General features: G+C 37.0%; 1 protein-coding gene across 2 annotated transcripts; it reads left to right on the top strand.

Annotated features, from left to right (window-relative positions):
• The first annotated feature begins 67 nt into the window (after positions 1 to 67).
• Positions 68 to 27573, top strand: LOC113673264 (voltage-dependent calcium channel subunit alpha-2/delta-2). Of its 2 annotated transcripts, none has more exons than XM_089191351.1 (41): positions 68 to 315; positions 1208 to 1289; positions 1458 to 1571; positions 3052 to 3120; positions 3912 to 4038; positions 4540 to 4671; positions 5165 to 5219; positions 6305 to 6355; positions 7213 to 7315; positions 7886 to 7954; positions 8531 to 8584; positions 8923 to 9012; positions 9463 to 9594; positions 10210 to 10291; positions 10690 to 10739; positions 10950 to 11036; positions 11550 to 11603; positions 12166 to 12246; positions 12410 to 12484; positions 15309 to 15368; positions 16400 to 16471; positions 16949 to 17013; positions 17484 to 17548; positions 17649 to 17712; positions 18507 to 18616; positions 19365 to 19455; positions 19535 to 19597; positions 20345 to 20469; positions 20811 to 20888; positions 21557 to 21621; positions 21757 to 21777; positions 21864 to 21926; positions 22194 to 22264; positions 23086 to 23161; positions 23274 to 23326; positions 23933 to 23982; positions 24124 to 24210; positions 25130 to 25181; positions 25472 to 25584; positions 25774 to 25856; positions 26292 to 27573. In XM_089191351.1, the coding sequence occupies exons 3-41, from the start codon at positions 1521 to 1523 to the stop codon at positions 26397 to 26399; spliced, it is 2997 nt and encodes a 998-aa protein (XP_089047477.1). In that variant the 5' UTR covers positions 68 to 315; positions 1208 to 1289; positions 1458 to 1520; the 3' UTR covers positions 26400 to 27573. The 2 variants fall into 2 exon arrangements, with proteins under 2 accessions (XP_089047477.1, XP_027045452.2); XM_027189651.2 differs by lacking the exon at positions 68 to 315 and adding an exon at positions 633 to 1123 and having other exon boundaries at positions 26292 to 27494.
• Positions 27574 to 27600: the final 27 nt, after the last annotated feature.

Raw genomic sequence — 27600 nt, forward strand, 5'->3', positions numbered from 1 at the left:
TCAGTAACTGCGGCGGGGGCGGTATTTTGCTCCACCACTATAAATTGAACAGACTACATATTTCCTTGTGGTAATCTTTTTCTCAATTTTCCCAGTGAGATCAAGATAAGAAAGATATTGTCCTGATTACCAAAAACTCCTGGTGATCTTTGATTCCACAAACTTTTTATTAGCTGCGGGACTTTGTTTACCTCTCTCCTTTAATTACGCGAGTGTCGCGGGTCTTCGAGCCCAGTCTCCACCCAGAGTTCGTACTAGAAAATGGCGGCAATCTGCGGAAATACGTTTTGCTGTTTGGAGAGGAGGATTTTGCAGGTATTTTGGAGTATGCCGACCATGAGGAAAATCGATATAAAACTAGACCAGTAGTTCGTTTGAAATGTCTGAAAATGGCAATTTTCAAGTGTTTTGGCTGTGAAAAGGACAACATTTAAAGGCTTTAATTTTGAATGGCTTAATTTAAGCGCACTGTGATCGATTTTTAAAACAAGGAAGGAATCTTAAAAGTTTACAACGCAGTGGAAAACAGAGATAAAAAGCACACACTTCATTATACAAAGTTCTAATGATACTAAAATTTGCATAAGAGCAAAATCGTGTGAATTTTTAACGAGGAAAATTGCATACCTAACAACTTAGCATAATTCCGATCGAAAATGCCTTGGTACTTATGAGAGTGATGTGAGAAAAGTCATTTTAAGTGACAGTTTGTGATGAGACCGTTGCTTTGCGTTTTTCAGAAAATACTTGGCTTGCCTTTTGGTTTCATGGCAACCAACAGGGTGGCATTCGAAAGTCGTGAAACTTCTTCACATGCTAATTCGTTTTCTTGGTGCGCCAATCGATCTTTACGCTGCACCTGCCAGATGACAGCAAAAAATCTTTAAAAATGAATGACTTTATTACCATATTTGTCTTTGGGAGGCAATTATGGCTGCTAGGAAAGCCCAAACACTATGTTAATAAGTGACGGCGTTTGAGCCAAGGGAATTTGGCTGGCAAATTTATATAAATAGCGTTGGCGACAGTGAATGAAGATGGCGGTCAATTTAACAAGGCTTCTCGCTCTTTTCAGTGTCTTTTGTGTCCTGGCTGAAACAGCTGGATCTCTCAGTATTAAGAAGTAAGTTTCAGCCTTAGAGAATGCGGCAAGCGTGTTAATTTTTTTGCAACGAAAACTTGAGGGGATTTTTGTTTTGTTCTACAGTGTAAAGTCTTGGGCGGATGAGTTGGGAAGAGTGCTGTCTGAGTTCTTCAACAATACCACCCAGTACAGCAAAATTCAAGAGGTTAGTGTGTTGTGTTTGCATTTGTTCTGTGACTCACGCTTTTTATAACTGCTTCTGTATACTGTTAAATAACGGAAACAATACTTCGAAATTCACCAGTTGGTTCACGCGTCAAAAAATATTCCTCTTCATTGAAGTGAAAAATTCGTGCATGCATCTCTGTCGTAGGACTACCATCAATCTAGAAAGCTTTCGACCACCGATAGAAATGGAAGTGCGATTGCGGAGAAGATGAAACACCGCCTGGAGGGTATTTTGCAAGGAAAGATTGAGTCTATCAGGGTTAGTTTCCGCTAAATTTTGCCGTCTGATCAAGTTGCATGTGGTAAACGGTAGTTAGTAAAAGTGTGGCGTAAAGTGTTAGTTTTATTTTTAGATTGTAAATTTCGATATTCGCCCCAAAAGCGCTAGCGCAGAGTCCAAGGCGATGTGTTTTTTAAGCTGACCACTTTTTGCTTCCATTTGTTGTCTTTTAAATAGGCAGCTTACGAGAATTTGATTTTCTTGTCCGAATTGCGTGCATCCGTGCAAGCACTCTGGGCGTAGATAATAATGCATCTTTTGAGGCATGTAGGATACTAACCCAAGGATATCAATAAAAAGAAATCACCATTTTTTTCTAGATCTGAGCGTTTTCTTCAGTCTTGGGCTTTAAAAATTTTATGAGAGTTGATTGGAATTCATGTTTTTAACTGACTTTTAAGTCAACGCAGCTTATATCAATAAAAATATATAGGTGTTTTAATTTTGTTTTCTATTTCTTGGTTTTAGCATTTCGTATTTCAAACCGTATTTCCAACTACACTTTTCGCTCAAATTATATTGTTTGTCTCCTTATTGATATCAATGTTTCTTCAAAATGTAAACAAAATTCGCCAGTGGCAAATAACTTATAAATTCGAGTGTGCGATGGATATGCCGGCCATGAATTATATCAAGGCCAAATTGAGTTAGATTGTTTCAATATGCTTTAGAACGAATTCTCCTCTTCACTTTACGGATTTGGAAAAGCATAGAGAGGAAAAATTTATCTATAAATATTATCACTGGGGTATGATTTTTAATGCGGAAACTGCATGGACATTTTTAGCCGAAATTTGTGTTTTTATTATTGTAATTTTGAAATCCTAATTAAGAAGTCTTACATTAATTATTTGAAAAAGAATTGCTGGGAGATTTGACACCTAACAATTGTTATCCAGAAATTATCATGTGAAGTGTTTCTTGAATTTTGTGGCTCAGTTATCTTTTATCCGCCAAGAGTATTGAAAGCCCTATTTCACTGCACCTTAATGAAATACTCTCCATCTTGTCAAGTGTAGACCAAGCATTCATTACAGTACTCGTCATCCAATTGGCAAAGTGGTTAATGAAAGAATTTAAGAGTGATCTCTGTCAAGTTTTTTGTTTTGGCGTGGCAAAAATTTTCAATTTTTTTCAAGGGCCATAAAGCTTTGAAATTTTTTGGTGAAAGTTGCCATTTTTTGAGGTGACATGTATTTTGTTTTGAATATGGAATTTGCATTTATCATCAACCATCTCAAATATTTGATAACAAAATTACATTGGAGAAAATGCTTTCCATGCTCTCAATCCTTAGCATTCAACACCCTCAGATAGTAATAATGGTTACATAGGAGGTTCCAGAAGGACTCCTTAAAAGGATAAAAATGTAACACACATTTAATCCATATCCTAGTGGCTATTGATAGTCCAGTCTAGAGCTCATATTTATAGGAACTTTGATTTTTCCTTGGAGTAGAATCTTGCTTCAAAGGCTGCAGAACTCAGAAAGAATTACACTTACAAGACTGGATCTGAAATTGAACAGGTTTGCATCTTTTTCAATTCCATCCTGTAGAATGAGTGGCAAAAGAAATTAGCACACCTCGCCTCTCTGGGTGGTGTACAACCCTCCACTCAATAGGATTAACATTAAAGGAAATCATGTAATTCATCTGTAGTAAATTACTTGGAAGTCCCCCCCCCCCAACCCAAATAGGGTTGCTCAAAATTAGTGAGGATTTGTTACCACCTGGCAACATTTAAATGGGGGAGGGAAGGAGATAAACAAATTTTTTAAAAGAAAATTTTAAAAGTAGTAGAGTATGCCAATACCTAAGCTGCTCAATCCAGTATTACTTTCAGAATCATGCTGTACTTAGATTGTGTAGCCAGGCATTAAAATTAGTTATCATACACAAATGATTTTATTATTTATTTTAAATTCATATTTTGAAGGATACTTATCATATACAGAAGGTATGGTCAAGGCTGATTTTGAAAAAAAGAAAGAAAAAATAACAAAGTTTTCTTAGCGCCTTACCTTTGATCATTAAAATAATTTCTTCATGTTCCTCCTTTCTTCATCGGCATCCCTTGGCTTCAAGGTCAGGGATGTGTCCCACCATGCTTCTCCATCATTGTTTAATTCCTTCATGACCTCAGATTTGCCTGTTCAACTCCTGCTTCCTCAAAGGAAGTCTTAGTGTCATCCTTTTCCCTGAGTGTCCTAATGCAGTAACCAAGCTGGTGGCATTTGTTTCTGCACTTTTCTATTAATTGCTCCTTTAGATCAGCAAATGACACAGTATTTAGATCTTTCTCTTTTTTTATATTCAGACTGAGTATTTTAACACTAAGGAGCTGACAGGCTTGCCTCTGGAAAGTGACCCAAAGTTTTCTGATAAAGTTGCTATTAACAAGTCTAGCAGTGTTGTACACATACCAACTGATGTTTACAGTAGGGGTGAGTGCAGTCTGAGCTTATCAAAGCTGTTCCTCTGTAACCTACTTCTGTAGTTAAAGGCACTAGACAATCTGTGCTTGAACATTAAGAATTGAGGAACTCCTGGCAGGAACAGGTCATCAGTAACCATTGTGGCTGAGTTTTAAACATTCCATTTAACTCTGGGATGTTCCAATTGCTGAAAGGTCTAAAAATTTGACTCATGCCATGAATATTTATTTAGTAGTGTTGTTTTGGAGTGAATATTTTATGGATACTTGGATTTGTCTTGGATTTATCTTTGTTTGGTGGTATCCGTTCTAAAGTGTGACAAAGAATTTCAGATTCCTTCTCTAGCTTAGTTTTTCTTGTGTAGAGCAAAAGAAGTCAGAAGAAAGAGAGTTTTAATGACCAAAATGAAAAGGTGTAAAGTGGTGTTTCTTTACTTTTCAACCTGTAGTTTATCTCCTCTCTTCTCCCTCTCTTTTTGTGGTCATTGCACAATTGTCTTCTCTATAATAGGGGTGAAAATTCTCAATACCATTAATTGGACGGATGGACTGAATAAATACTTCAAAGAAAATGAACAGAAAGACCCTTCACTATTGTGGCAGTATTTTGGAAGCTCTGATGGAGTTTACAGGGTGTATCCAGGTTAGATTGCAATTTTAATGATTTCATTTTTGTGACCCAGTATTAGAGATTAGCCAAACCTGATCCAGAAAACCCTTCTTCTCTAGTTAAGGGTTGCTCTTTTTCAAGAAAGGGAGTCAGAGAAAGGTGTGGTAGCCTAAAAGGTGCTAATCCAGAAAAAGTACTACTTTAAAATTATAGCACTTTTGCTCTGGGAATAGTTCTCTGCATCCCATCTGATCCCATCTGACTCTTGGACATATTAAATTTTATGTAGCTGTTCTTTTCAAAGCCTGCAAACCCAAGCTCTCTGAGATCCTTAATGTACATTTAAGGTACAACAAGATATCAATAAGTTACCATGAGAAATTTTTTTTTTTTCAATTTTGGGGTAAACATTCAACAACTGCTATTCCACATGATTTGAGTCAAACTTTAGCCTGGGAAATGATGTGATGCATGGTTTGGACAAACTCAGCAAAATAATCAATCCAAAGTTGTTTATGATTCCCAGGTTTTGAGTGGAGGAATAGTGGGACAGATGTCTACGACAATAGAAGACGCAGCTGGTAATAAAAATTTGTACCTTTTATTTAACTTCAAATACGTATATTGCATCATTATGGATATATTAATTTACATCCATGTAAACACCCGCCGGTAACAATCCAAGCTGGAATCTTTTCAAATACCATGAAAAGCAGCAAAAAGCTTTTGACTAAATATGCTGCAAAATTAAGTCTCTAATTTGACAACCTGTTCTCCAATGCTGTCAGCTGTCGTGTAGCAAGCTGCAAAGTTGTTACACAGTAATAACCCTTTAGTTTCAGAAGTGATTTAACTTTACCCTATGATATCCATACATTATCAAGCAAACAGAAATGAGAACACTCGGACTTATCAGGTTGAAGGTGGTATCTTGATCCAACAAAAAATTCTTATAACTAATTTACAAGGAAATGTGTAACAAGTAGAGGGGAGAATTCACAATCAGATCTTTGGAGCTAAAGGGTTAAGTGTTTATGGTCTGAAGTTAGATTCAACATTTGCTTATGAGAAATATATAAAAAAAGGATCCTCTGTTGTCATTTTTTTCTTTGGTTGTCCAAATATTAAGTCTTGAGATTTAGCTTTAACTTCCCTAAAGGATTGTCATCTGTGCGTCTGTACCAGCAATAGATGAAAAATGAGAACCAGAATAAAGTGTGTGTATTAAATTCAGCTTATCTCATTGAAGTATGTTGACCATTTTTTATTTTAGTTTGCCAAGTGATGCCCCTAAAAAATTAAGTTTGGATCCCTGGCTTGCACCCAGTTGTTCAAAGGAGATTTCGCTCCCCAACCAAAGGTTAAATTTTAACCTGGGTTTTTTTCTTCTTTTGTTCAAAAGCCTTTTTGGGATAATTTTCCCTATCCCTTTGAGAGCATCCAGTAATCATTTTCTAGACAAAAAGAATTATACTGATTTTCTTTTTAAGGCTTTCAGATCCAAAATCAGATTTCACACTAATGCTGGATTGTCATAACCCAGTTTTGAACAATCCAGCCCAGTTTCTTGAAAGCCTGTTCATACATTAACAGCATGTATGAATTACTACATGGTACAGCCTATGAGTGTAGGCTTGAGCAATAATTTTTGTCTTCTTACTGATAGGTATATTCAAGGATCAAGTGCACCGAAAGACTTAATTATGGTGCTGGACTTGTGAGTATATAGTTTGTAAGAATTTCATTTCATTTTGAACACTGGATGACTAGAAGCTGGTCAAAATATTTTACTTTATTGTGGGAGCAAGGGCCAGCTTCACTCACACATTTACTCAGGATTCAATTTAACTCTTAAGTGGGGATGTGAAGAAGAAGTAAATTCTTAAGGAATGGGGTTACAGTAAAAAGACTTTTACAAAAATGTACTTACATATGAGATGGGGTGAAAAATGTAAAGATACTATGAGACAAAAAATTCGCCAAAGGCTGAGGGAATGTACAAGACATGAAAGACTTCAGACATAGCTGAACACAAAATAGATCACGCATTGCAAAAAGGGGTGTAATGCGTGATATATAAAAGGCTCTGTAATTTACATAAAGTGCAAAAATAATGGTGTAGAAATAGTACTTGGAAAAACAAAAGATATGTGTAAATTAATGGGAATGGAAATATAAAAGACCTTTTTCTGAGAAATCAAAAAATTGCACATTCATCACAACATTTATATTTGTACATATTATCAAGAGTTGAAACTTAATCTAAATGTACTTAATTAATCTAACTCTAATTTAAAGCCTATCTCTTTTGTTATACTTTTTCTCATCTATATAATTATGTTAATACACGATCAGTAATTCCATGTAGTTGTTAATTTGAACAGTAATTCTGAGTTGCATCTACTTCCTCACCAAATTGATTGTCAGTGTAAAGTAAGCAGGATTGTCTGATTAAATCTAATGAATAAATATTTTAATTATATTCAAAATAATTACAAAATTAGTGTCCTATACTTTTTGTTTAAGTGGTGAATATATTGTCTTCTGACTGCTTGTTACATCTTGTTACATTAGAAGTGGCAGTATGGCTGGTCGAAAACTGTCCATTCTTAGACTTGCATCATTGTCATTGCTTGAAACACTGCAAGAAAACGACTTTGTTAATATTGTTGCAGTGGTGAGTGATTTTAAAATAAATACAATAGTTGATAAACTTCCAGCTAAACCCTTGATAACAATACTAGGTATCAAGTTGCTTCAAATGCAGTTTTGAGATCACTATATTACATTTTTTAATATTTGATTTTCATAAATTTACTCACATTAGTATGAAAAGAGATATATTCAAAACAATTAGCTTCCCTCTCAGTAACCTTTATAATACTGTAAATTTGATTTTTTTGCCATATGAATATAAAACTGCCAAATGTAACTCTGAATCACTTTTTAAGTAAAATGTGATGCAGTAACTTAATGTGACTCATAAATCAGAAGCTTAATTTAGTTAATTAACTTGAAAAAAAGTAATTTGATAGAAGCAGAAACTTTCATTCTGTTGCTGCTTTTCCATAATTAAAAATCAAACTTGACACTTAAAAAAGGAATTGTTACAATTTATCCTACTAGTGTTTGAAAAATAAAGTCTTAATAAAACTTCTTTTCTTTTCTAAGGGCAAGTTTACATTTATGTGCAGTACAATCATGTGTTTTGTGATTATTAATTAATTTAAGTTCTGTTTTTCTTTAGTATGAAGGAGAACCTGTAATGTTGTGTCAGTTGACGAAAGATGGGAGTAGGATACCAAATGATGACCTGGTAAATATTTGAATAGTTCTAACACTTTTATTGCTTACTGATGTGAGTACTAAAATGAGATTTAAGAGACTGGTGTACATCATGATACCTGTTCATAATAAGATAATTTGCCTCTCAAGAAAGCTGTGGTGATGAAATACAAACTGTTTTGTGCAATCTGCAAGGGCTTATTATACATGGAGTTATGTGTTGTGGTGATGCAGAATCAAATAACTAAAAGCATTATTCTTTACTACAACTGTTAAATTTGTAGGGGAGTTCCCTCCCACCAAACATCTTGCAATTTTAGTATACAATATGGAATGAAATATTACAAACAAAAATCATTCACCTAATTTGGTAAAAATATTTGCATTGCTAGCAAAACAAAAAAAGATAATGAACTACTTTCAATAGAAGGAGCAGAATTCTAACCCTACACTACTTTACCTATGCAACTAACATAAAAGTACTTAAACCTACCAATATAGTCATATCACCTTGCTAATACCCTGAAAAAGGGTGGAAGCCTGTTCCTGAGTGAAAGACTAAGTTACATTAGACTGAAGTCATTTGTTAATGTTGTTATATTTTTAGCCTACTGCAGAATGCAGCAGGCAACTGTTGCAAGCCACTGCCCAGAATAAAAAGGTTTGTGACTTTGCTCTTTCTTTACTAACATTTTCTTTTGAAAACTAACAGTTCAATTTCTGTCATCTTACAATGATCTTTATTCAGAGGAAGCTTTTTTGGCCTCTACTTTTTCTGGGACAGTTAAATTTGATAGTTATGGTAGTTATTTATTAGTAAGGAACATTTTATGCTTTTAAGTGTTATTATTCCCATGAGCAAATTTAGTATATAGCTGACATGGAAAATGGAAAATGCGCAAGAGAACTCCAAGATCCAACTGGTTGTCAGTTACATTGATATTGTATATCCACACCATTCACACTCTTATTGATTGCTATCCATTTTATTTTCAATAGTTTTTACAGCAGTTTATTCCTCAAAATACTTTTGCTAAGGGGATTGCAAAAGCCAGTACTGGATTTCAATTAGCTATTGATGTGTTGAAGGTAATATTTGATAATGAAGTATAAATCTGATGCAGCAGGAGAATGGGGAGAATGGAAACTTATTTATTTTAATCTTCCTTCATGTTAGGTACAAATTACAATGTTGTTATTAAACAACTGCAAGCTTTTACAGATCTGATGGTTGAAAATTTTATTATTGTACAACTTGCTATCCCCTTCTCATACTTCTCCTCTTTCCACACCCAATTATTATGGTTAAAATTACAATGATTGCTGTTCTTGGCATAATTATTATTACTAGCAACTTGTCTCATCTACAGCTGTTGTTGCTTTCCGGCCCTCCTTAGCTGGTGCTGTCTTCTTCTTCCTCCTTGTTTGCCTCTTTGTCCTATTAATAATCATTCCTGTCATAATTAGAATTACTGGTTTAAGTCACATGTCAAGAGTAATTGAAAAAAAAAATTGCTATTTTTTTCCTTTTTTTAATAGGACTCAAGAGAAAAGCAGAATTTTTCATCATCAAACTGTACACAAGCAATTGTTCTTTTCACTGATGGAATGGAGGACAGCCAACACAAACTAAGTAAAGACATATTTGGAGAGGAAAACAAAGATAAAAAGGTTAGCACATTTTATCAATAAAAATCAGTAGACTTACTGATCCTTGTCAAGAACAATAGAAAATTAAGAACCATTATCAGCTGAAAAGAATTAATTAAGGCTTTTACTCCTGAGAGCAACCCAAAATGAATTTTTCAAATACAATATTAACACATTTTCAAGCAGAAGGAGATGAGAAGAAAGGAAATGTCAAGTAGGTGATACTGTTTGATTAAACACCCAATTCTCATAACTAAAATGATAAGATAGGTGCAATAAATAGTATAGAGAATTGATATTTAGATCCTGAGAGTGAGGGCTGGTTCTTTCTGATTGATGACAGCTCATGATGCCCTGTTGAAAACCTCAGAGGAAGCAAAAAAACAAAACCTCTTCTCTAGATCTTAGGAGTTAAAAATATTTAAAAAAGTGAAACATTGTTGATGTCAGGGCCCAATTGTTTGAGGTTCATGACTGCATATTTGTGGTGTCCATTCCAGCATCCTTGGAATTAGAACCACAAAGTGTCTGTAACTGACAAATATGTAATTCTCATCAAATAACTCGATGTTAATGTAGTGAAATGCGGATTTCATCATTATTTATTTATTATTTTTCATTTCATTTGTTATACAGATCCATGTTTTCACTTACCTTGTTGGGAGTGAAAAAGGAGCCAAGTTTGAGCCCTTGAAGGAGATTTCCGATGCTAATGGAGGTATCTTATGACTCTCAGTGGTTTTGGAAAATATGGGAAGCGACATTATTTGATTTTAGAGAATTGATGATCTCTTGACATAGCTTTCAGGCAACAGGGGCATTTTAAAGAATTTTCCAGCTTGGAAAAATGCTACAGCCCAACTTTTATCAAGCTTGCAACTCTTGCTCCATTATGCCTTGGTATCAGTAGGGAAAGCTGGGCAGAATTCGGAATTTAAAGGGAACAAGGGAGAAATTTCAAATTGTTCAGAGGGTTATGCCTCTTGGTCATACATGATCTTGGCAAACCTGAGACTGTTCCACAGTCAGGTTGACAAAGCCAATATTTAAAAGCTCTAAAAAAAGAATGTTCTGAATAAACAGAGTAATGTACTTTCTAATTTTATTTGAACAAAGGTTGCTTGTTTTATATACAAACCCTCTCAGATGTCAGGGAGAAAGTTCTGGTAAGTGTCATGGATTGTCCAATTTAGTGGTTAAAGCATAAATTTGATGAGGTAGCTAGGTCACCATCATGTGTTTATTTGATTTAATTTTTAAATTGACAGAGCAGCAATCCTTGTTATAAAGACAGAATCAAACCCAGATGATACATTTATTTTTCTCAACGAATGAAACTGTCTAAAAATGTATCTTTTCTTTCTTATCTTTGTCAGTCATATGTATCAGTGCTCAGTCGTCCATTAGCCTTTGCTAAGGGTGGACCAGACACATCCTGGACCCCAATTTACCTTGATCAACTGGTGAGCTGTATTTTGTTTAGTTACTTAAATTCTAGATAGTTTCCAATGGTTATTGGGAGGTCTTACAGCTGTAGATCACTTTTTTCACAGGGTGCATCTCATCTTTTGTAATATTAAAGGAAACACTGGCTTAGCTCGTTCTGTGCGCCTACAGAATACATGTTTTTGCCCTACAGTTTGCAAAGATGTGAAATACATATGACTGTGTGACCTTCAGTTTACTATAGTGTGTAAGAGGGTACACTTTTTGCTTTCTGGTCTTCTTTCAGCATTTTCTTTCAACACTTTTCTTTCATGCGATAAACATCCTACCAACCCTTTATTTCCCATCCATTCTGTAAATGTAAGACCCCTTCCCATTCTTTTTTTTCTTTTTTTTTCTTTTTTTTTTTTTAATCTCATTTGGGTGGTAGGTACACCTGAGCCTGAAACTGTACAAATTTGTGAAACTGTATTTCTGGTTTTAGAGCGGATTGACAAAATTTCTTATGTTCTGTTATTTTTCATGTGTAGGGACTCGGCTTAATGATCACACTTGTGGCTCCAGTGTTTAACATCACCAGTCCTGTATGTAAAATGAGATCACCTAGTGTAATCTAATCCCCCTTGGTCCTGGCAAATATCAGTAGACTTCGAGCGTGAAGTAAAAAAAATCAGTGAAAAAATTAAAAAAATATGTTAGCGCGTTGTGCGGAACTCTTGGGGTGAGGCGCACGAAAAGGACAGGGTTCCGCGCGGTGGGTTAACTGTATTGCCCCTTTTTTTTCCAATGACTTTTGTTGACTTGGACGACGGACTTTGCCGGGAAAAAGGGGCCTGCTCGTTGTCTAATGTATCAGCGTGCTACTGAGCTAATCAAAAGTGTGAAGAGTAAGAATGCACCTTTCTTGATATCCTGACATTCAAAGTGCTTGCATGAAAGACATATACGTTCTGTGAAAAGATTTCTAACTTTCATTACAGGAAAGGATTATTATAGGAGGGAACATCTTTTTCTTCTATTCAGGTTTTTTTTAGGCCTAGGGGTGAAATTGCCTATTCTGAAATAACCATACATAAGGCCTCTTATGACTGGTCTTCTGTTTTGTTTTGTTTTGTTTTGTTTTTTTTATCACTTACATGATATCAGGAAGATAAAGGACAACTGCTGGGAGTGGTGGGAACAGATATGCCATTACCACAACTGGAGGGCACTGTCCCATTGAGTGAGGTTGGTCTCTGCAGAATGATAACTAACTGTTAAACCGAAAACGTTCATTACTCAAGATGTTAGTTTCTTAAATTCCGGATGCAATTATTTATTTATTATTATTGATGATCAAATGCCCGTTTATTATGGCTGACCAAACTCTCTTGTTCCCTCTCATATTCAGGTCGGGGTGAATGGGTATGGCTTTGCAATAAACAACAATGGCTTTGTAGTGTTCCATCCAGGCCTCAATAAGAAGGTATGAATCCCTCTCTCCTTTTGTGCCTCATCTACCTTTAACTGTTACATAAGGCTCTTTTTATGTTAAATTAAAGTATTAGAATTTATGATAACAGAATAAATGTAAGACGCATTATTGTATGTATATTAGGAAGGCTTATGTAGAAGAGTAACTTTTAGTACGAAGAGTAATGTAAATGGTAAAGAGGTGAAATTTTATTTGAAGTATTAAAGCGCATAAAATAAGAGTAACTATAACTCTTTTTTACCAGTTTGTTTGTGTAATAAACAGAAAAAGTTTCTTCTTAGCTTAAGACATTTCTCTTAGAAGATGTTTCCATTTGAAACATAAAATCCTTGACCACATTTCTTTGTCAAATGAACCCTGACGCAAAGTGATCATTCCAGCTGTGAAAAAAAGATTATTCGACCTTATAATGCATGGTTATCTTAAGCCTCTTCTTGCCTTTGCTAAATTTATCTGCTTTAAAAACTCCTTGCGGTAGCCAATTTGCTTTTTCAACTCAGGAGATAAAACCAAATTTTCTTGTAACACCGTCACCGACGCAGCACCACAGTTTCTTTAGAAACGTACCGACTTTGTTCAGCAACCATGCCGATGGCATTTGACTGACAGATATTTTCTTGACTGTTGCTGTGACGTCTGCGCGGTTGTCAAAACGTCCTTCGTGGTTGTCGAAACGTCCTTCGTGGTTGTCGAACGTCCTTCATAGGCAACAGTTTTTCGATGAATTTCTCTTACCCAGTCTACATTCCTCTTACACAGTCTTCATCATCTCTACTGAACTATCCCTTTTAAAAGTGGATGCATACATATCAAGTCCTCTCTCTACGCTTACTGGGCCTTTCATTCTCATTTTTTCTATGAATTTACTTCAGTTTTCATTCTGTTTCACTTTTGTTGATTTTTGTCAAAGTGGGTTAGGAAGCATGGCGAACCGCCCAAAGAAGCAAAATTGGCTGATAACAAAGTTGTAAGTGTGACTGCAGGTTGTCTTACTTCCAAGGATGAACTGTTGATAATGAAATTTCCCTCCATTCCTGCAAGCGAATCATATCATCCTGCTGTACAATATATCACCGAGTTATAAGGGTGATGCTGGGTGGGAAGAATAGAACGAATTATCAACAAGAAACCGTCTCAGTTTTTACGGTTAATCAAGTCATCGTTACCACTAATGTTGTTGTTGTTATTGTTATTATTATTATTATTATTATTATTATTATTATTATTATTATTATTATTATCAGTTGTGTTGTTTAGGGGAACAGTTTTTCCATTCTGTCTCTGAAAATATAGATAAAATGATCGGTAAAATTTGATGGAGAATTAGTGGATCTTAGTGACAGGAGAAAAGAGAGATTCAAAACTACGTTTACCCTTGAAAATGTTGACTTTTGTTGCGAGGAGATTGATCATTTAGTGCCGTGATATCTTACGGAGATTGATCTCTGCGACCTTTACAAAAGTGTTTTCTTTTACTAAACTTTTGAAGAAAAGTCAATATCACTTTATTGTACATTTTTTTTAATGTATGCATGTGGGGAAGAAGTGCCGGAGTTTGTTACTGTAATTTGATTTTGCTTTACTCATTGAAATATATTTCGTCTTGAACATTTTGGGAAAAGTTCAAGGAATTTATTATTTAAAAACCTCGATGAAATGATAGAACCAACTTCAGTGGCAACCTTGCAGTGACTTGTATGTGCAGAGTATTTTTCATCGAGAACATTCCTTTGATTTAACTACGTAACACTCTTTCTAAAATATAGTGCTGCTTCTTCTGAATAGTCTCTGTGTGACTATGATACTTTTCTCATGAACGAAGAAAAGAGAGAAGGCAAGTATCATAGTAACACAGAAAGTCTATAGAAGAAACCAGCACTAAATATTAAACTGAATAAAGGATTAAAATCCAGTTAAAAAGACCACTACAGGTCTTAAATTGACGTTGAGTGCACTCTTAAACGGGGTTTACGTCTAGCAAAATCGTCTTTTATGATAAGGCGGTAAATATGGGAATTCATGCTTTATTTAGATTTATTAGTGCGGAGCTAATTGTTTGTTCATGATTGTTATCATATTTTCCACACGAAGCGTTTATTTGCTCTGCAATAACCTGATAATGTAGTATTACAGTTGGAAGATGTTTAATTGAATGTCTAAAGTCATCCGGGTACTTTGGTCTACTTCGCTCTATGATTGGCCCCAAGAACCTGTGGCACCTTTTCAACCAATCAGAGGCAGCACTAAAACAATCGCGACTTGGTAAATTACGTTTTCCCGCGGTTGAGAGGATGGCGCGAGTTTTCTGAACCAATCACATAGCTGAGTTGAACAAAAATGAGAAAAGCAGGCTTTACTTCTGCACTCAACTGAAAATTGCTTTATCATGATGTAGCTTGTATTACCCAGGACATTTTAGAGATGTGTGCTATCTCATTTGCAAACGAGTGAATAGTCTTGTTTCTTGCAAGAATTACTCTATATGAGATGGTTAGAACAGAGAAGCTGTAACTAATTTTCAAAATGGTTGCGTGGTTCTTTACTGAGGTTTCTGAGGGAGAAACAAATGGAATGAAAGAAAATGCTGTATTATTCTGATAATCACTTGAGTCAGTAAACGAGCAAGAAAAAGTTAGGGTCTAGGAATAAACGACAAAACTCCTTTCTTACTTGGAAATTTATTTTATTGTGAAATATACGTAATTCCTGGCATTGTGCTAACAAAATCTCTATCAGAATTGCGTTAGATTTGTTACTAACGGTGTTACTCACATGATCTGTTCTTTTTTTCTATTTTTTTTTTGTCATTGTGTAGAAAGATCCCCCGAACATTGCCCTAAATGAAGTGGAATACAATCAGGAAGGTGCCAAGAAGGTACGTCTGTGTAGGAAAACTGGACTACGGTGGTTTTGACGTTTATAAGTGCAGCATTTTCAAAGGGTGTTAAAGGGCTTAACAGCCTTTTTAGCGTGCGTTATCCCTTTAACTCCCAAGATCTGATTGTTAATTCTCCCCTCTAGCTGCTACACATTTCCTTGTAAATTAGTTACGAGAATTTGGTAGATCAATATGAAAACTTCTGCCTGATAAGTTTGAGTATTCTTATTACCTGCTTTCTGGATAGTGTATGGATATTATTGGGAGAAGTTGTATGTTGATCACTTCTGGGTGTTAAAGGGTTAAGGAAGTACAATCCAGGCTGACGCCACTTTTGGAAAACGAACTGTGGAAAACAAAGTTGATGTGGAAAGTAAAGTTTGTCTTTAAACAGTAGCTGAATGCGTAGGGACAGATACACAAGTCAATTCTCTGATTTGTTCTCTTGTTATCGTTTAAGCAGTTAACGAAGGGAGAGTCCTCTTTCAAGTTTTAGGCGTTGCTTACGCGCTTGAACAGAACTACACAGTCGAGGTTTCTTTTCTTTTTGAAATGAAATATGGGCGACTGGACAGTTTTGGAGCAATCTTTATACAAGACCAAGTCGTGAAAGCATCTGATTACAAGGCTTTGGATCGATCTGGAACACCGGTTTAGGACTCCACCATACTTTTAAATTCACGAGCGTGTATCGTTCTTGTGCATTTGCCAGGAGGCCACGGAGCGGTTTTTGTACCAGCATTTTCAAGTTGTTTTTTTTTTCAGTCGACTCCACTCTTAGACATACTAATTCTCTCGTGGTTTTATGTGCTTTCCAAGTAGTTTTCTGTTTCCCCTTTTGGATAATTTATAATTCCCTATGATTTTAACGATAGTTTTGTGCAGTGCATATAAATAAAGAGCGATAGCATTAAGTAGCGATGCTATCTCCTAGCAGTGATCATATAGCTGATCATAATTGTCTGTTTAGCTGGTGAACACAACAACAAAGAGCCCTTGAATGCATATTTTATATGTGACTTTTTCAGCTTATGCGCGAGATGATTGATCGAGTGACTGGAAAGATGAATTTTAAAAATCGCTTGATCTCTGATGACAAGGTAATTGTGATTACATATGTTATGAGTAAATTGAAGTCTTTGTTTTTGATAATTAGCCTGCCCGTAGATAAAGATGAGGCCTTAAGGAACGCAAGTCGGCTACAGGTCTGAGGTCTAGCACTTCCCGACTTCCGGCATCCATTCTCTACTCGTCTGAAATCTTTTCGTGGGCAAAGAAACGCGCGTCGAGCAGCGCCTGCTCCCAGACTTTTTGAAGCTGTGCTACACTAAATACTTAAATTAGTTACTCTTAAGACTTTTGTAATACCCTGCCAACGATTAAGACTAAGTAGTACTAACTCAGTTACTACTACGTGACCAAAAAAAAACAAAAACCAGAGATTTGCTTCAAATTTTGCATGTACATTTTGTCAGTATTTTTGAATGATGTTGGTGTATTAAAATGGGAGCGTTCGAGTTGTCAGAGGTTACCTTTGATGGATTTGACTGTGGTAAATTTCCACTTAATTTGTACAGCTCAGACTAAGCTTGGAGGACGATTTTCACTTCTTCTACAGTCCTGTGGACAATACATCTTTCAGGTAAGCTTCAATCGCTGAGTTGAGTTCTTCAAATTTTTAATCGTTGTAGAACGCATCTGTAGAGTCTACGATAGCTGATTTTAAAATTAGGTAATTCAAATGATTAGTAAGCGTTAAACTCAAAAGATCAAGTGGGGCTTATTCTGGGTCCTATTCCTGGCCAGACTGGATCAGAAGTGGTGCCCTAGAAAACAAAATAAACCCCTATGAACATTTAATTATGCATGAAAGGGTAGTTTTTCGCCACCTGCCCGCTATTGCGATACTTTGTTCGATAAATTGCGGATCGTTTGATCGCCAACGAGTTTATTAAAACATTTTGCACACTTACGGAGCAAGCTAATGGCGTTTAACGTTAGGTCGGCAAGACTTGATCGTTTGAAAAGAGAAAGTGTTCTTTGGAGAGGTTCTTCAGAATCGTTATGTTCTTATGATTTCTGCTTCATTAAAAGAAAAATTTGATTTTCCAGTGCTGCTGTTGCTATCCCTAACTATGGTCTCAAATTGCTTCAGGCAAAAGGCATGAACGTCGATGGTATGTCACCTCATTGCTTGATCTTCTGATCTTTGTTGTGCAAACAATTTTGTTTTGTAACGGATGAGGTGATGTTTTTCATTGTTTCTGTTTGTTGCAGATGCAAATGTAGCGACGTATTTATCCAGATCTGATAATGGCGAGGATGTGATAGTAGCTCCTTGGTGAGTTTATGTTTTTGTAAAGTGTCATTAGAATATTAAAACTTAAGGAGCGGTACCTGACTGTGTCAAGTGTCACTGTATCTAAGCGACAATTGCGCGTGCGTTCTTCATATTCCTATCGTACTCACTTATGACGTCAGCAAACAAATGCCTTCAGAAAAGAAATTCCTCCGCGACTGACTGCGAAGTTCCCGCCTAGTTTGGCAGCGAGCTTTGAGTTTTCAAGATGGTTATTTTGTTCCATCCCGATTGAGGTAGACTCCCAGGGGCTCAAAATGAACTGTAAATATCCTAACGGAAAGTCTATTTAGAAAAGAATAGTCTTTGAGCGTAATGAAATAAGCTTTCGGGATAACGATACTTTGATTCTCAAATGCGATGCAAAATATGGCTGGAAAATGAAAACTGAGTTTGCTGACTCAAATTGGGGCTTCATCACTTTTCAACCATTCTTTGGACCGGTAAATATTACCTTTAAGTGTTGATATTTGCTTAACCTAATGTCCAACAGACGATTTTGTTTTGATTCTGACCCATTTCCGAATATTCTGTAATATGAAATGTAGTCAGTGGCAATACACGCGGAATATTGCCTTCAGTCATTGTAATTATTAGGGGCACCACGAAGGACACCTTGGTAATTATGTAACATAAAGGACCCTGAATGTTTTGCTTTGGCTTTTCCCTATACTCAGTCATTGCCAGTACCAAAGCACAAACCACACCAAGCGCTTTATGTAACAAAGCCTTTGATTTATTGTGTACTTAAAAGCTTTGTTACTCTTTTTTATCAGGGAGATATGTCGAGGCACTCCGGTGGCTGCAAAGGAGACGACGCCAGTGTACAAACCATCAACTCCAAATGCTACTGACATAATCGATGACACGAATCGAATCAATAATTGTATGCTATCCGTCTAATTCACTTAATCATCCCGTTCATTGCATTCCATCCATTCAATTTATTTTAGCTAGCATAGCCGGTTTACAAATGAAGGAAGAGAGAAAATTTTATTCTTGCAAACTGCGATTGTTTTAGGAAACTCGAGGAGCTGATGGGTGGTGCGCGAAACTCCGGGTTGAGATGTCAGGATTCGAGCGCCGGCCGGGTCGGGTCGTTTTGCTGTGTTTACGGGCAGAACATGTTCCTCCTGCAGTACCTCTCTCTTTTCCCACGATTATTAATGTATACCGGCAAAATCTCAGAGTCTTAGAGAAACCTAAGAGATTGCAGAACTGGAGGGATGGATATAACTCTTAATAGACAGGCATCCGATTCAGGAGTGGTAACACTCCTTGTCGCTTTATACCACGGAGACTGGGTCGCTTGCATTGTGTGGGCAACTTTCCTCGATAGCAGACTTAACTTTCTCAGCGCGTTTGTTAGAATTTGAAAAAAACGATTTCTGATCGGATCAAACGGGCTTGGTTCGCGCTCGCATGAAATCGCACATCAGACAAATGAGTAGCGCGTGAAATCTCTGTCATTATACATGATCTCCCAACTAAGATAATTTGTGAATTCTTAGGTTTCTTATTCAGCTATTTCAGCGACAAATATTTATTGGTTTCTCTTGGAGCAAGACTTATCAGCTGTTTGCTAAGTACCGTAGGAAGCAGAGGAAACTAATGTCATCTCTTTTTTGTCTCAGGTGATAAATATAAGCTGCAAAATTTGCTTTTTGATGCAAATTTGACGAAAGAGAGAGCAAGCAAAAAATGGAATGCCAAAAAAATGGAAGAGTAAGTTTTCTTCCCCTCAAAAATGTCTCTTACGAAATCTATGTCAGCACATAGCTTATCACGACCTCTCTTTTCGCAGAGACAAAATTCACAGTGTGTTCGTAGCAACACATGGAGGCATTATGAGATTTCTGAAGACAAGGTATGTACAAGGCTCTCAATTTTCAAAGGTGCTACGTAGCAGTCTGTGCATCTTTAAAAAATTCAGGCCAAATTTGAAATGCAGATAAAAACGCAAGAAATAATTCTTTTTCTGAGCATTTATCTTGGTCTTGGGGAACGTTAAATTTGTTTTAAAACTCCTAAGGCCGAAGAAAAAGTTAGAAATTCAGCTGACCGTAGCAGCCCGTGATCAGAGCAGCAAAATACTCAACGTTTTTCCTAGTTTTTTGTTATGAAACTTTTTTTCCTGGAAACCGTGGAAAAAAACAGGGTTTCTGAAGCCTTGAAAATATTGTTTTCGTCTGTGTGGGGAGGGGTGGGGGTACTTAGTCTTCTAAGACCTCTCGAACAGTTCACTCCACCATTTTAACTTAGAGTTATTTAGACAATAGAGACAGTAAATCACATAATATCTGTGTGAGTTAAGATAAATTAGGTTTTTTTCTGTCTCTGCGATATTTTCGTTTTTGAAAGTTATGCTCTTTTCGGTGACAAAAACGAAAACATTAAGTACCACAAATTGTCCCATCTCAACCCACCCGGCCAAAAAAAATAAATCTTGCATGCCACGCATGCCTATGTTTTTTAGGATTAGTATTGTTTTTTTTTCTATTTTTTCGAAAGGTGCGTGCTTCACTTAGAGCTTAAGACACACGTCAGCATTATTTTTTATCTATAGGTGTATCTAAGACATTGCATTTTTTTTCTCTGAATTATCTCAATGTAGGTCTGCAGCACCATTTACAACGCGAGACTTCATGAAGGAGCAGTTCTACAAAGAAGCTGCCCAATATGCTCAAAAAGAAAAAAACGTCACTGTTTTTTCAATTTCCTACAGAGGACAAAACAAAGGTATATGTTGTAAGAGATGAACAAACCTAAGTACCTAACCCAAGACCCCCTTCTCCCTCCCTCCCTCCCTCCCCCCCTCGCTTCTTGCTCCCCATACCCCCCCCCATCGCTTCTTGCTCCTCACCCCCTCCTCTTTAATAAAAATGTGGTGGATGTTTATTCTTGTAGTTCTACTACTGGTTCGTTTATGCTGTTCTTTCATAAAATTTCTGTTGTCGTTGAGAAGTCAGACAAAGTGGCATGATCTCGACATGTTGAAATGAAAAGCAAATGGCTATGTTTAGATGATGCGAAGTCAAAAACTGCCTGCCTACTTTTCCCTTCTACTTGTTGTTACCTAGGCAACCAACCAGCGAGTAATGAATCGATCGTCATCAATGCAAGTTCTGCTATTGTGAAGGACGGCGTTGTTGCTGCAGGTGAGTATAATGTACAAAAAAAAAATGCCTATTTTTCGTAACCTCGCATTTACTGGTAGTGAGAATCTGGCGAAAATTTTAGATACCCGTTTGCTCATGATAATTTTCACTTTCTCTTGAACCTCTTACCCAGTTTATTACTAATATATCTTGTTTCCCGTTAATATCTATTTTCCGGTGATCTGCAGCAAATGTCAATACTCTATTCCAGACTAAGAGAACGGCCTTAATTACTTTTGGTAAAACTGAATTCGCTTGTGAAAGAGGGGAATTGCAAAAACGATAGGTCTACAAAAATCTATCATTGGTTTGCAACCTCAGTTCAAGAGAGTATACAGATCCATACCTTTTTTTAAGACCGTTCGGTTAATTCTATACCATCTTCAGATTAAACGTGGCCAAACGCCATACCTTTAGCGTCACACTGCTACCCAGTTCAGGCTCAAAGGAAGTGGAGACGAGCGAAAAAGCGAACGGCGGTCGCAGTAGTAAGAGAAACTTTTGGCGAACGAGATCTCTCTTACTTTATTTTTTCTCTTGGTTATTGAGCCCTACCGTCTTTCACATGCTCGCTTTTTGCTCGTTTTCTCTTACCAAGCTCCTGATATAAGACTTTACACCACCCGCCATGAAACTTCCAACTCAGTTTTCCACTCTTAAATCACCAGTGGCTGGAATGCAATTTGATCAGGAAAAAATGCAAGAAATCTTCAATACAACTGCTGGAAGCGAGGTATAGTAACTATTTCTTGATCTACAGAAACGACCATCCAGCTATGACTTCTTTCGAAGGACTGATGTCTTCTGCTTTTTTTTGTATTGTAAACTATTTCATTTTCCTCGTCTGAATCTAAATGTTTATTTACAGGTCAATTGTCAGGATTCAGAGGTGAGAGACATTTCACATATACGCACAATTTCTGATTGACCTATTGAGGCGAAAGTGTAATATTTTCAATTCCCGTGCGTTTCCAGGTGTACTGCCGACTGATCAACGATGATGGCCTCATACTAGCATCAAATCAAAAGGACAATGAGGTACGCAGGTAGTGGATCAGGCTGAATCTTTACCTGTCGCATAAAAGTTATTTTCTTGTCACAAAACTGTTGTTCTCTCGTCAACAAACAGGTATCCTCTTGTTACAAAACATTTTTCTTTGTCACACAACATTTTTCTGACTTTCTGATCATAGCGTGAATTGTTTGTACTGTGACGTTATCGTAAAAAAGAGTCGTCAACCTGATCTATCGAAATTCGAACCAGATAGTTGCATTTTCAAGTTTATATTTCTCTATTTCTTCAAGGTTGGAGAATTCTTTGGCGTTCCAGAGGGAGCAGTTTTGAAGCATTTCCTCAATAACTCGCAGTTTAAAGAGTACGTTTCTACACATTCTTTCAGTATTTCAAAATCGAGATTGCATTGGATATAAATTTGAGATTTCACCAAAGGTTTCATGAACGCTTCCCCACCCAACTTGTTGGCTAGGGCGTGTTGCCGTCATCGTTTTATCTCTCTTTTCTCCTTTTCCTCACTGGCTCTTTCATATTGTTATTAACCTGTGTACCAGGTGCTTGTTTCAACCGAGCGCGAGTGATTAAGTCTGGCGCGCAAGAGCGAGATGTTACGCACGCATCTGCTCCGCTGTGCGTTTACAGTCCTGCAGGCCCTGGTTGTTCGAAGGATGGGTACATCTCCATCATATGGATAGCACAGTACGTTTTGTCAACTCATCCAATGGATAGCGATTTATTCTTTGGATAACGCCATCCACCCTTTGAACAAACGGGCTTATTTCTCAATCTTTTTTATAAACTTTATGAATTTCTCAACCGTCATTGGCGATCAGCAGCCAATTTGAGCACTCGTAGGACATCGTATGCACATTGCTTGTAATTGGAGAGTTTATTAAGACAATACTTGTCATTTGAGCGCGCTGCTATTGCGACTACGGGGCATTTTGCTTCCGAAAAAATGTTTACCAACTCTGATCTTACGTAATGATTACACTTAATTGATTGGTTGGTTATTTTGTTTCTCAAAATTTGACTTGGTTTTGAGTAATAAAGTACAGGACTTCTGTCTAAGAGCATATTTGTGATGGTTTAACGAGCGTGCTCTCTCGCGGTTGTTCGATGTTCATCACTCGTACGATTACAGACCAAATCAATTAATGGATTGACATGTTTTTATCGCAGATTTAATTTTAGCAACGTACAAGGAGAGTGCAAAAAGCCTCAGAAAATCGTATCCAGTGCTCGGACACTTCTGAATGTAAGACCACAAACTTGTAATCTTTTCTGATAGTTCTTAAACAAATCACGTCTAACGAAGTAAAAGTGTTTCTTTTTTATTTTGATTACTGATTTTTTGTTCCCTTTTTCAGCCTCTCTTTGCAGTGTCATCGTATGTACAATTCTGGACCCAGACTGTGTTTTGGTAAGATGCAATGTGTTTGTTTGGAACAGAGAGAAAAAATAGTTCTTAGGTTTTCTTGACTGTTGGATTAAAAAATGGCGACACCTAGTGGATCCTGTACGTTGTAGAGCCATATTTCATATTGACTGGCGAACGTAATCAGGGATCGTTTTACAAATTCAGTGCGCTTTTCGATTGAGTGTAGTGAAACAAAACAAAACTAATCACAACGACCAATCAGAAGAAAGGAAAATACCGTTAAGAGCCAATGAGAACTCAAGATAAAACGTACCAAACTGCCTAAAGCGCGGGAAAACGTGAGCGACCAATTCGTGATTGGTTTCAGTTTTGCATCTGATTGGTTGATTAAGAATGGCGCGAGTTTTCTAGACCAATCACAGAGCGAAGTAAAGCAACTCGGGTCACTTTCGATACTCAATTGAAAACTGTTCTAGTGCTACCCTTCAGTCTCAACTAATCAGATGCAAATTTTAATCAGTGACGTTTTGCTCCTACCATTTTCACGCGCGTCAGGCAGTTTGCGTCGAAACTTGGTATCTAGACGTATCAAACAAACCCGGTTATTCCTACTTGGTGAAGTAATATTTACTCCAAATTATTTCGCAGGTCTTTGATGCAGTTCAACATATACAGTTTCTTTTCTCGTGGTAATACGGGTGAGTTTTAGTGAAGCTTTTCGGTGTTTACTCTTGTCAGAAAGAGATATAGCACGCTAGCAAGGATTTTCATTGGACATATGAAAGTCCGCGCAGAGGTAGTTGTTGCTCCCTCTCACGTATTGTTTTGTCTGTTTTTAGCCCTGGCGGAAGAAGAAGAGGAGATGAAAATTCCTTGTGCGCAAGAACTCAAATTTTACAAAAGAGAAAATTTTACAGAAAAGAAAGGTAAGAGATTATTGCCAGTGGCTTGAGCAGGGCACAGTATAACATGATGTTTGCATAAATCCCGTTTAACATTGCTGGAAGGGTTTTATTTTCCATCCTCATCAACCCTGAGCTGCACTTTGTCTTTGTCAAATTGTTCAAGTTTGTCGTTTGTAATCAGCGTTGATCTTTTCCACCTTTATCAACTTCCCTTCATCTGGGCTTTTTTCTTTCCCTTTTGGTTTTTGGGTATACTTGAAATTCAAGGCTTTTGGCTACCTTACGACAGTGTTCCATAGAGCTACCAAGAATGCAGATATGAAGGGAAGGTGGAGCTGTTCCTGTATATACTAAGATAGAGGAGAGTTAATCCTTAACCCTTTACACCCTAACATCAGTATTCATATATTCTCCATACTGTTCTATATACATTTACTGAGGTGCTGACAAGGGGAATTTGTTTAAAAATCAAGTTTCTTTAGGTGGTGATCATTTCCTTAATTCTCATGACATTAATGAGTGATTCAGTGGTGATATTGTAAGGAGAAATTAGATATTACATGTTAGTCACTCCTAAGAGTTAAATGGTTAATCCTCAAGAAGACAGTTTGAAGCGAGTGACACAAGCGAGAGAGGAGTTCTCTCACTCTATCGAATATGGTGGTCAAAATTAACTTCGGCTAATTTTCCAAGATGGTTTAGAGTGAGGCTTTACAGCTAATTGATCAGGGGCTTAACTAGAAATTATACTCCATGGTGATAAAGGACTGTGCTGCCCTTAAGACGAGAAAAATCTGGTGTCACGATCTCGAACTTACTCAAAAATAATCCTTCGCTTTGAGGACGGTCGTATCGTTTGCCAACATAAACGGGCACCGCTCTCAGTCCTCTCTATTCCAATCATAAAAAATCCTCTTCTGTTTTTTTCTCTTTTGTGTAGAAGATGATATGGTTTGTCAAGAATCCGATTCCAACTGTGCTAAACTAACTTGGTAAGATAGTCGATTATTATTTTATAGTTTATCTCGTTCTTGCTGTTGTCGTAATTTTTTTTCAGTTAATTAAACAATTGTTTAATTCAGCTATTTTTTTGGTGATGAACTCAATTTAGAATACACGTTAAATGTTTTGTTATCGTTTTTAGTAAATTTTGTCTTCGCATCGAACATGAATACGTTAAACATTGCCCCGAAAGGCGGATGAAACTTTTCTTAAGCATCAGTTTGCCACAAATACCTGGATAACCTTCTTCTCGGTTTTTTCTCTCTTCTGTTTTTTTCAGGATTGTGTACCCAGCACCTGTTAAGAATACAAATCTTCTGTTGGTGATAGTTAAGAAGAATTGTCAGTGCGAAGACAATGAGGGAATAAAGGTTACACTCACACCAAAGGACTGTATCCTTTTGAAATGATTACTTCTGTAATCTAGGGTAGGGCCCGATACGGGCTCATGACAACAGCATAAGCGAGGAGCACACACAGAATTTGTTAAAATTTAATATTCTTAGCTTCTCACTAACATGTGGGACCCCATTAATAATGTGTCGCGTTGTTGAAACTTTCCTTGATTGCATGTACTTACAGCTGTATCCAGTATAACAGAACCTAGGCTTATGTCCTACAGGAAACCTCCGGAACTAGAATCACTTTGCAAAGCCAAAGGAGAGGTAGGGAAAACAGTTTCAGTTAGACCACAATGGAAACCACGTGCTTTGTGTCTTTATTAGTTAGAGGTCTTACTGGCTGAGTAGTAAGTGCGCTGCCCTCGGGATTCAGCGACCCTTGTGTCGAGTATTGACACCTGAACTAGGATGCTATGTCTTGTCCCCATCTCGAAGGGATCAGCATCGCATCCTATTGGGGAGCAATCTGAAGGGGAGCAGCTTCTCATTCTTTTGAAAAAGCATGTAGTCTCGGGGAAACACCATTTGTCGTCGGGAGTAGCATCTCTTGCATCAAGACTGGTCACCATCTAAATCTCATGGAAGTAATACTGGCTCCGTACGGTTATATACGTTGCCATCCCTGGTATAGAGCTTTTAACCTATTAAATTTCTTGCGTTACTCTTTGACTACTATTAATTAAGTTGTTTTTGTCTCAGGGCAAACCTCCTTGTGCCTCGGCCAGCCTTTGTTCCCCTCACCTAATCACTCTGCTCACTCTGCTCACAATCTCTCTTCTTCTTCCAACCAATCATCACGGGAGATGAGTAACTGGACTATATCGACTTCAGACGATACTGAGTGGAATCCCTGTGGTTACTTGAGCTTAACGAACGCTTTACAGTGAAAAAAAAATAGCTTTAGTCACGTCAACAAAACAGTAGATACTGCAAGAGATGATGTCTTGATATTCCGTCAAATACTCTTGTCAATCAAAAAGAGGCGTCAGTGACGAGCGAATTTAACACTCAAGCGGACTGATTTGCAGAAGACTGCGAATTACCCGAAGGGCCTGGAATTGACTTAAATTTTAATTAAGCTGAGCTTGTAAAACACATTTTTATTAGAAGTATTTATACTTTTTGTTTTTCCTTTCTTGTTTTATATGTGACAATTTTAAAATCGAAATACCTATGCAAATGTGCAAGGATTTTTATGCCTTGAACCGTTGTGCCTAGAGTGGTCAAGCTTCTAGTACACCTTCTCGTTTAATTTCCATAGCGGTAGAGAAATAACGGCATTCTGTACTTAATAGCTTAGTGACAAATCTCACCGATTCTTTGTGACATTTTGTCTTCGTGTTTTTGTCTTTTTATCACGAAAAAAACGCTATGCCATGCCTGTTATTTTGACTGATACTTTTAGTCTCGCACAGATAAAGAAGTTTCTCGAGCTAAGGTAGTTTCATCAGAAACACACATCTGTAATCGTAATTTCTTGTCGCGGGCCATGGCTATTGTGGAATTCGGTGGTGTTTCACCTGGTTTTTGTGCTTTCGTTATTGTTTTGATCGAAAAGTACTCGACCTTAATCAAACTACATTAGAGATAGTAACAGTTCGTTGTTTTCTGTGAGTTTAATTCCATAAGTCCGAAGATAATTTAATTTGGTCATCGCTACCGGTACCAAGTGCCCGATTTTGCCGCTAGTGAATTGTACTATGATGTTGGTTAACCCTTTCAAAGAAGCACATGGTAGTTTCTTTTGTAAGCTTATTGAATTGTGAGCACTGTTAGGTCTTAATTAATAGAGCAATTTTGCGAACAGCATACAACTCAAATTTACATTGTTCGTCAATGCAATCTACACGCACTAAAGGTTTTGTAGCAAAGTGATCAGTTTTAATAAATAGGATAACCAGACACATTTGTGCAGTCTTGGATCGCTTTGCAGTCCATAACGTCATTTGTACGGCACTTATATTAAAGGAATTAACTGCTCCTTGTGTTTTCTGTTAATGAATGCGAT

This window comes from Pocillopora damicornis, chromosome 13 (genome assembly GCF_964200805.1).
Source record: "Pocillopora damicornis chromosome 13, jaPocDami1.2, whole genome shotgun sequence".
Classification (NCBI taxonomy): domain Eukaryota; kingdom Metazoa; phylum Cnidaria; class Anthozoa; order Scleractinia; family Pocilloporidae; genus Pocillopora; species Pocillopora damicornis.

Coding starts and splice junctions, on each gene's coding strand:
- LOC113673264 (XM_027189651.2), top strand. CDS start 1,032: ATGAAGATGGCGGTCAATTTAACAAGGCTTCTCGCTCTTTTCAGTGTC. Junction 17,014..17,483: donor GTGGACAATACATCTTTCAG/GTAAGCTTCAAT, acceptor TTGATTTTCCAG/TGCTGCTGTTGCTATCCCTA. Junction 20,470..20,810: donor CTACAGAGGACAAAACAAAG/GTATATGTTGTA, acceptor GTTGTTACCTAG/GCAACCAACCAGCGAGTAAT.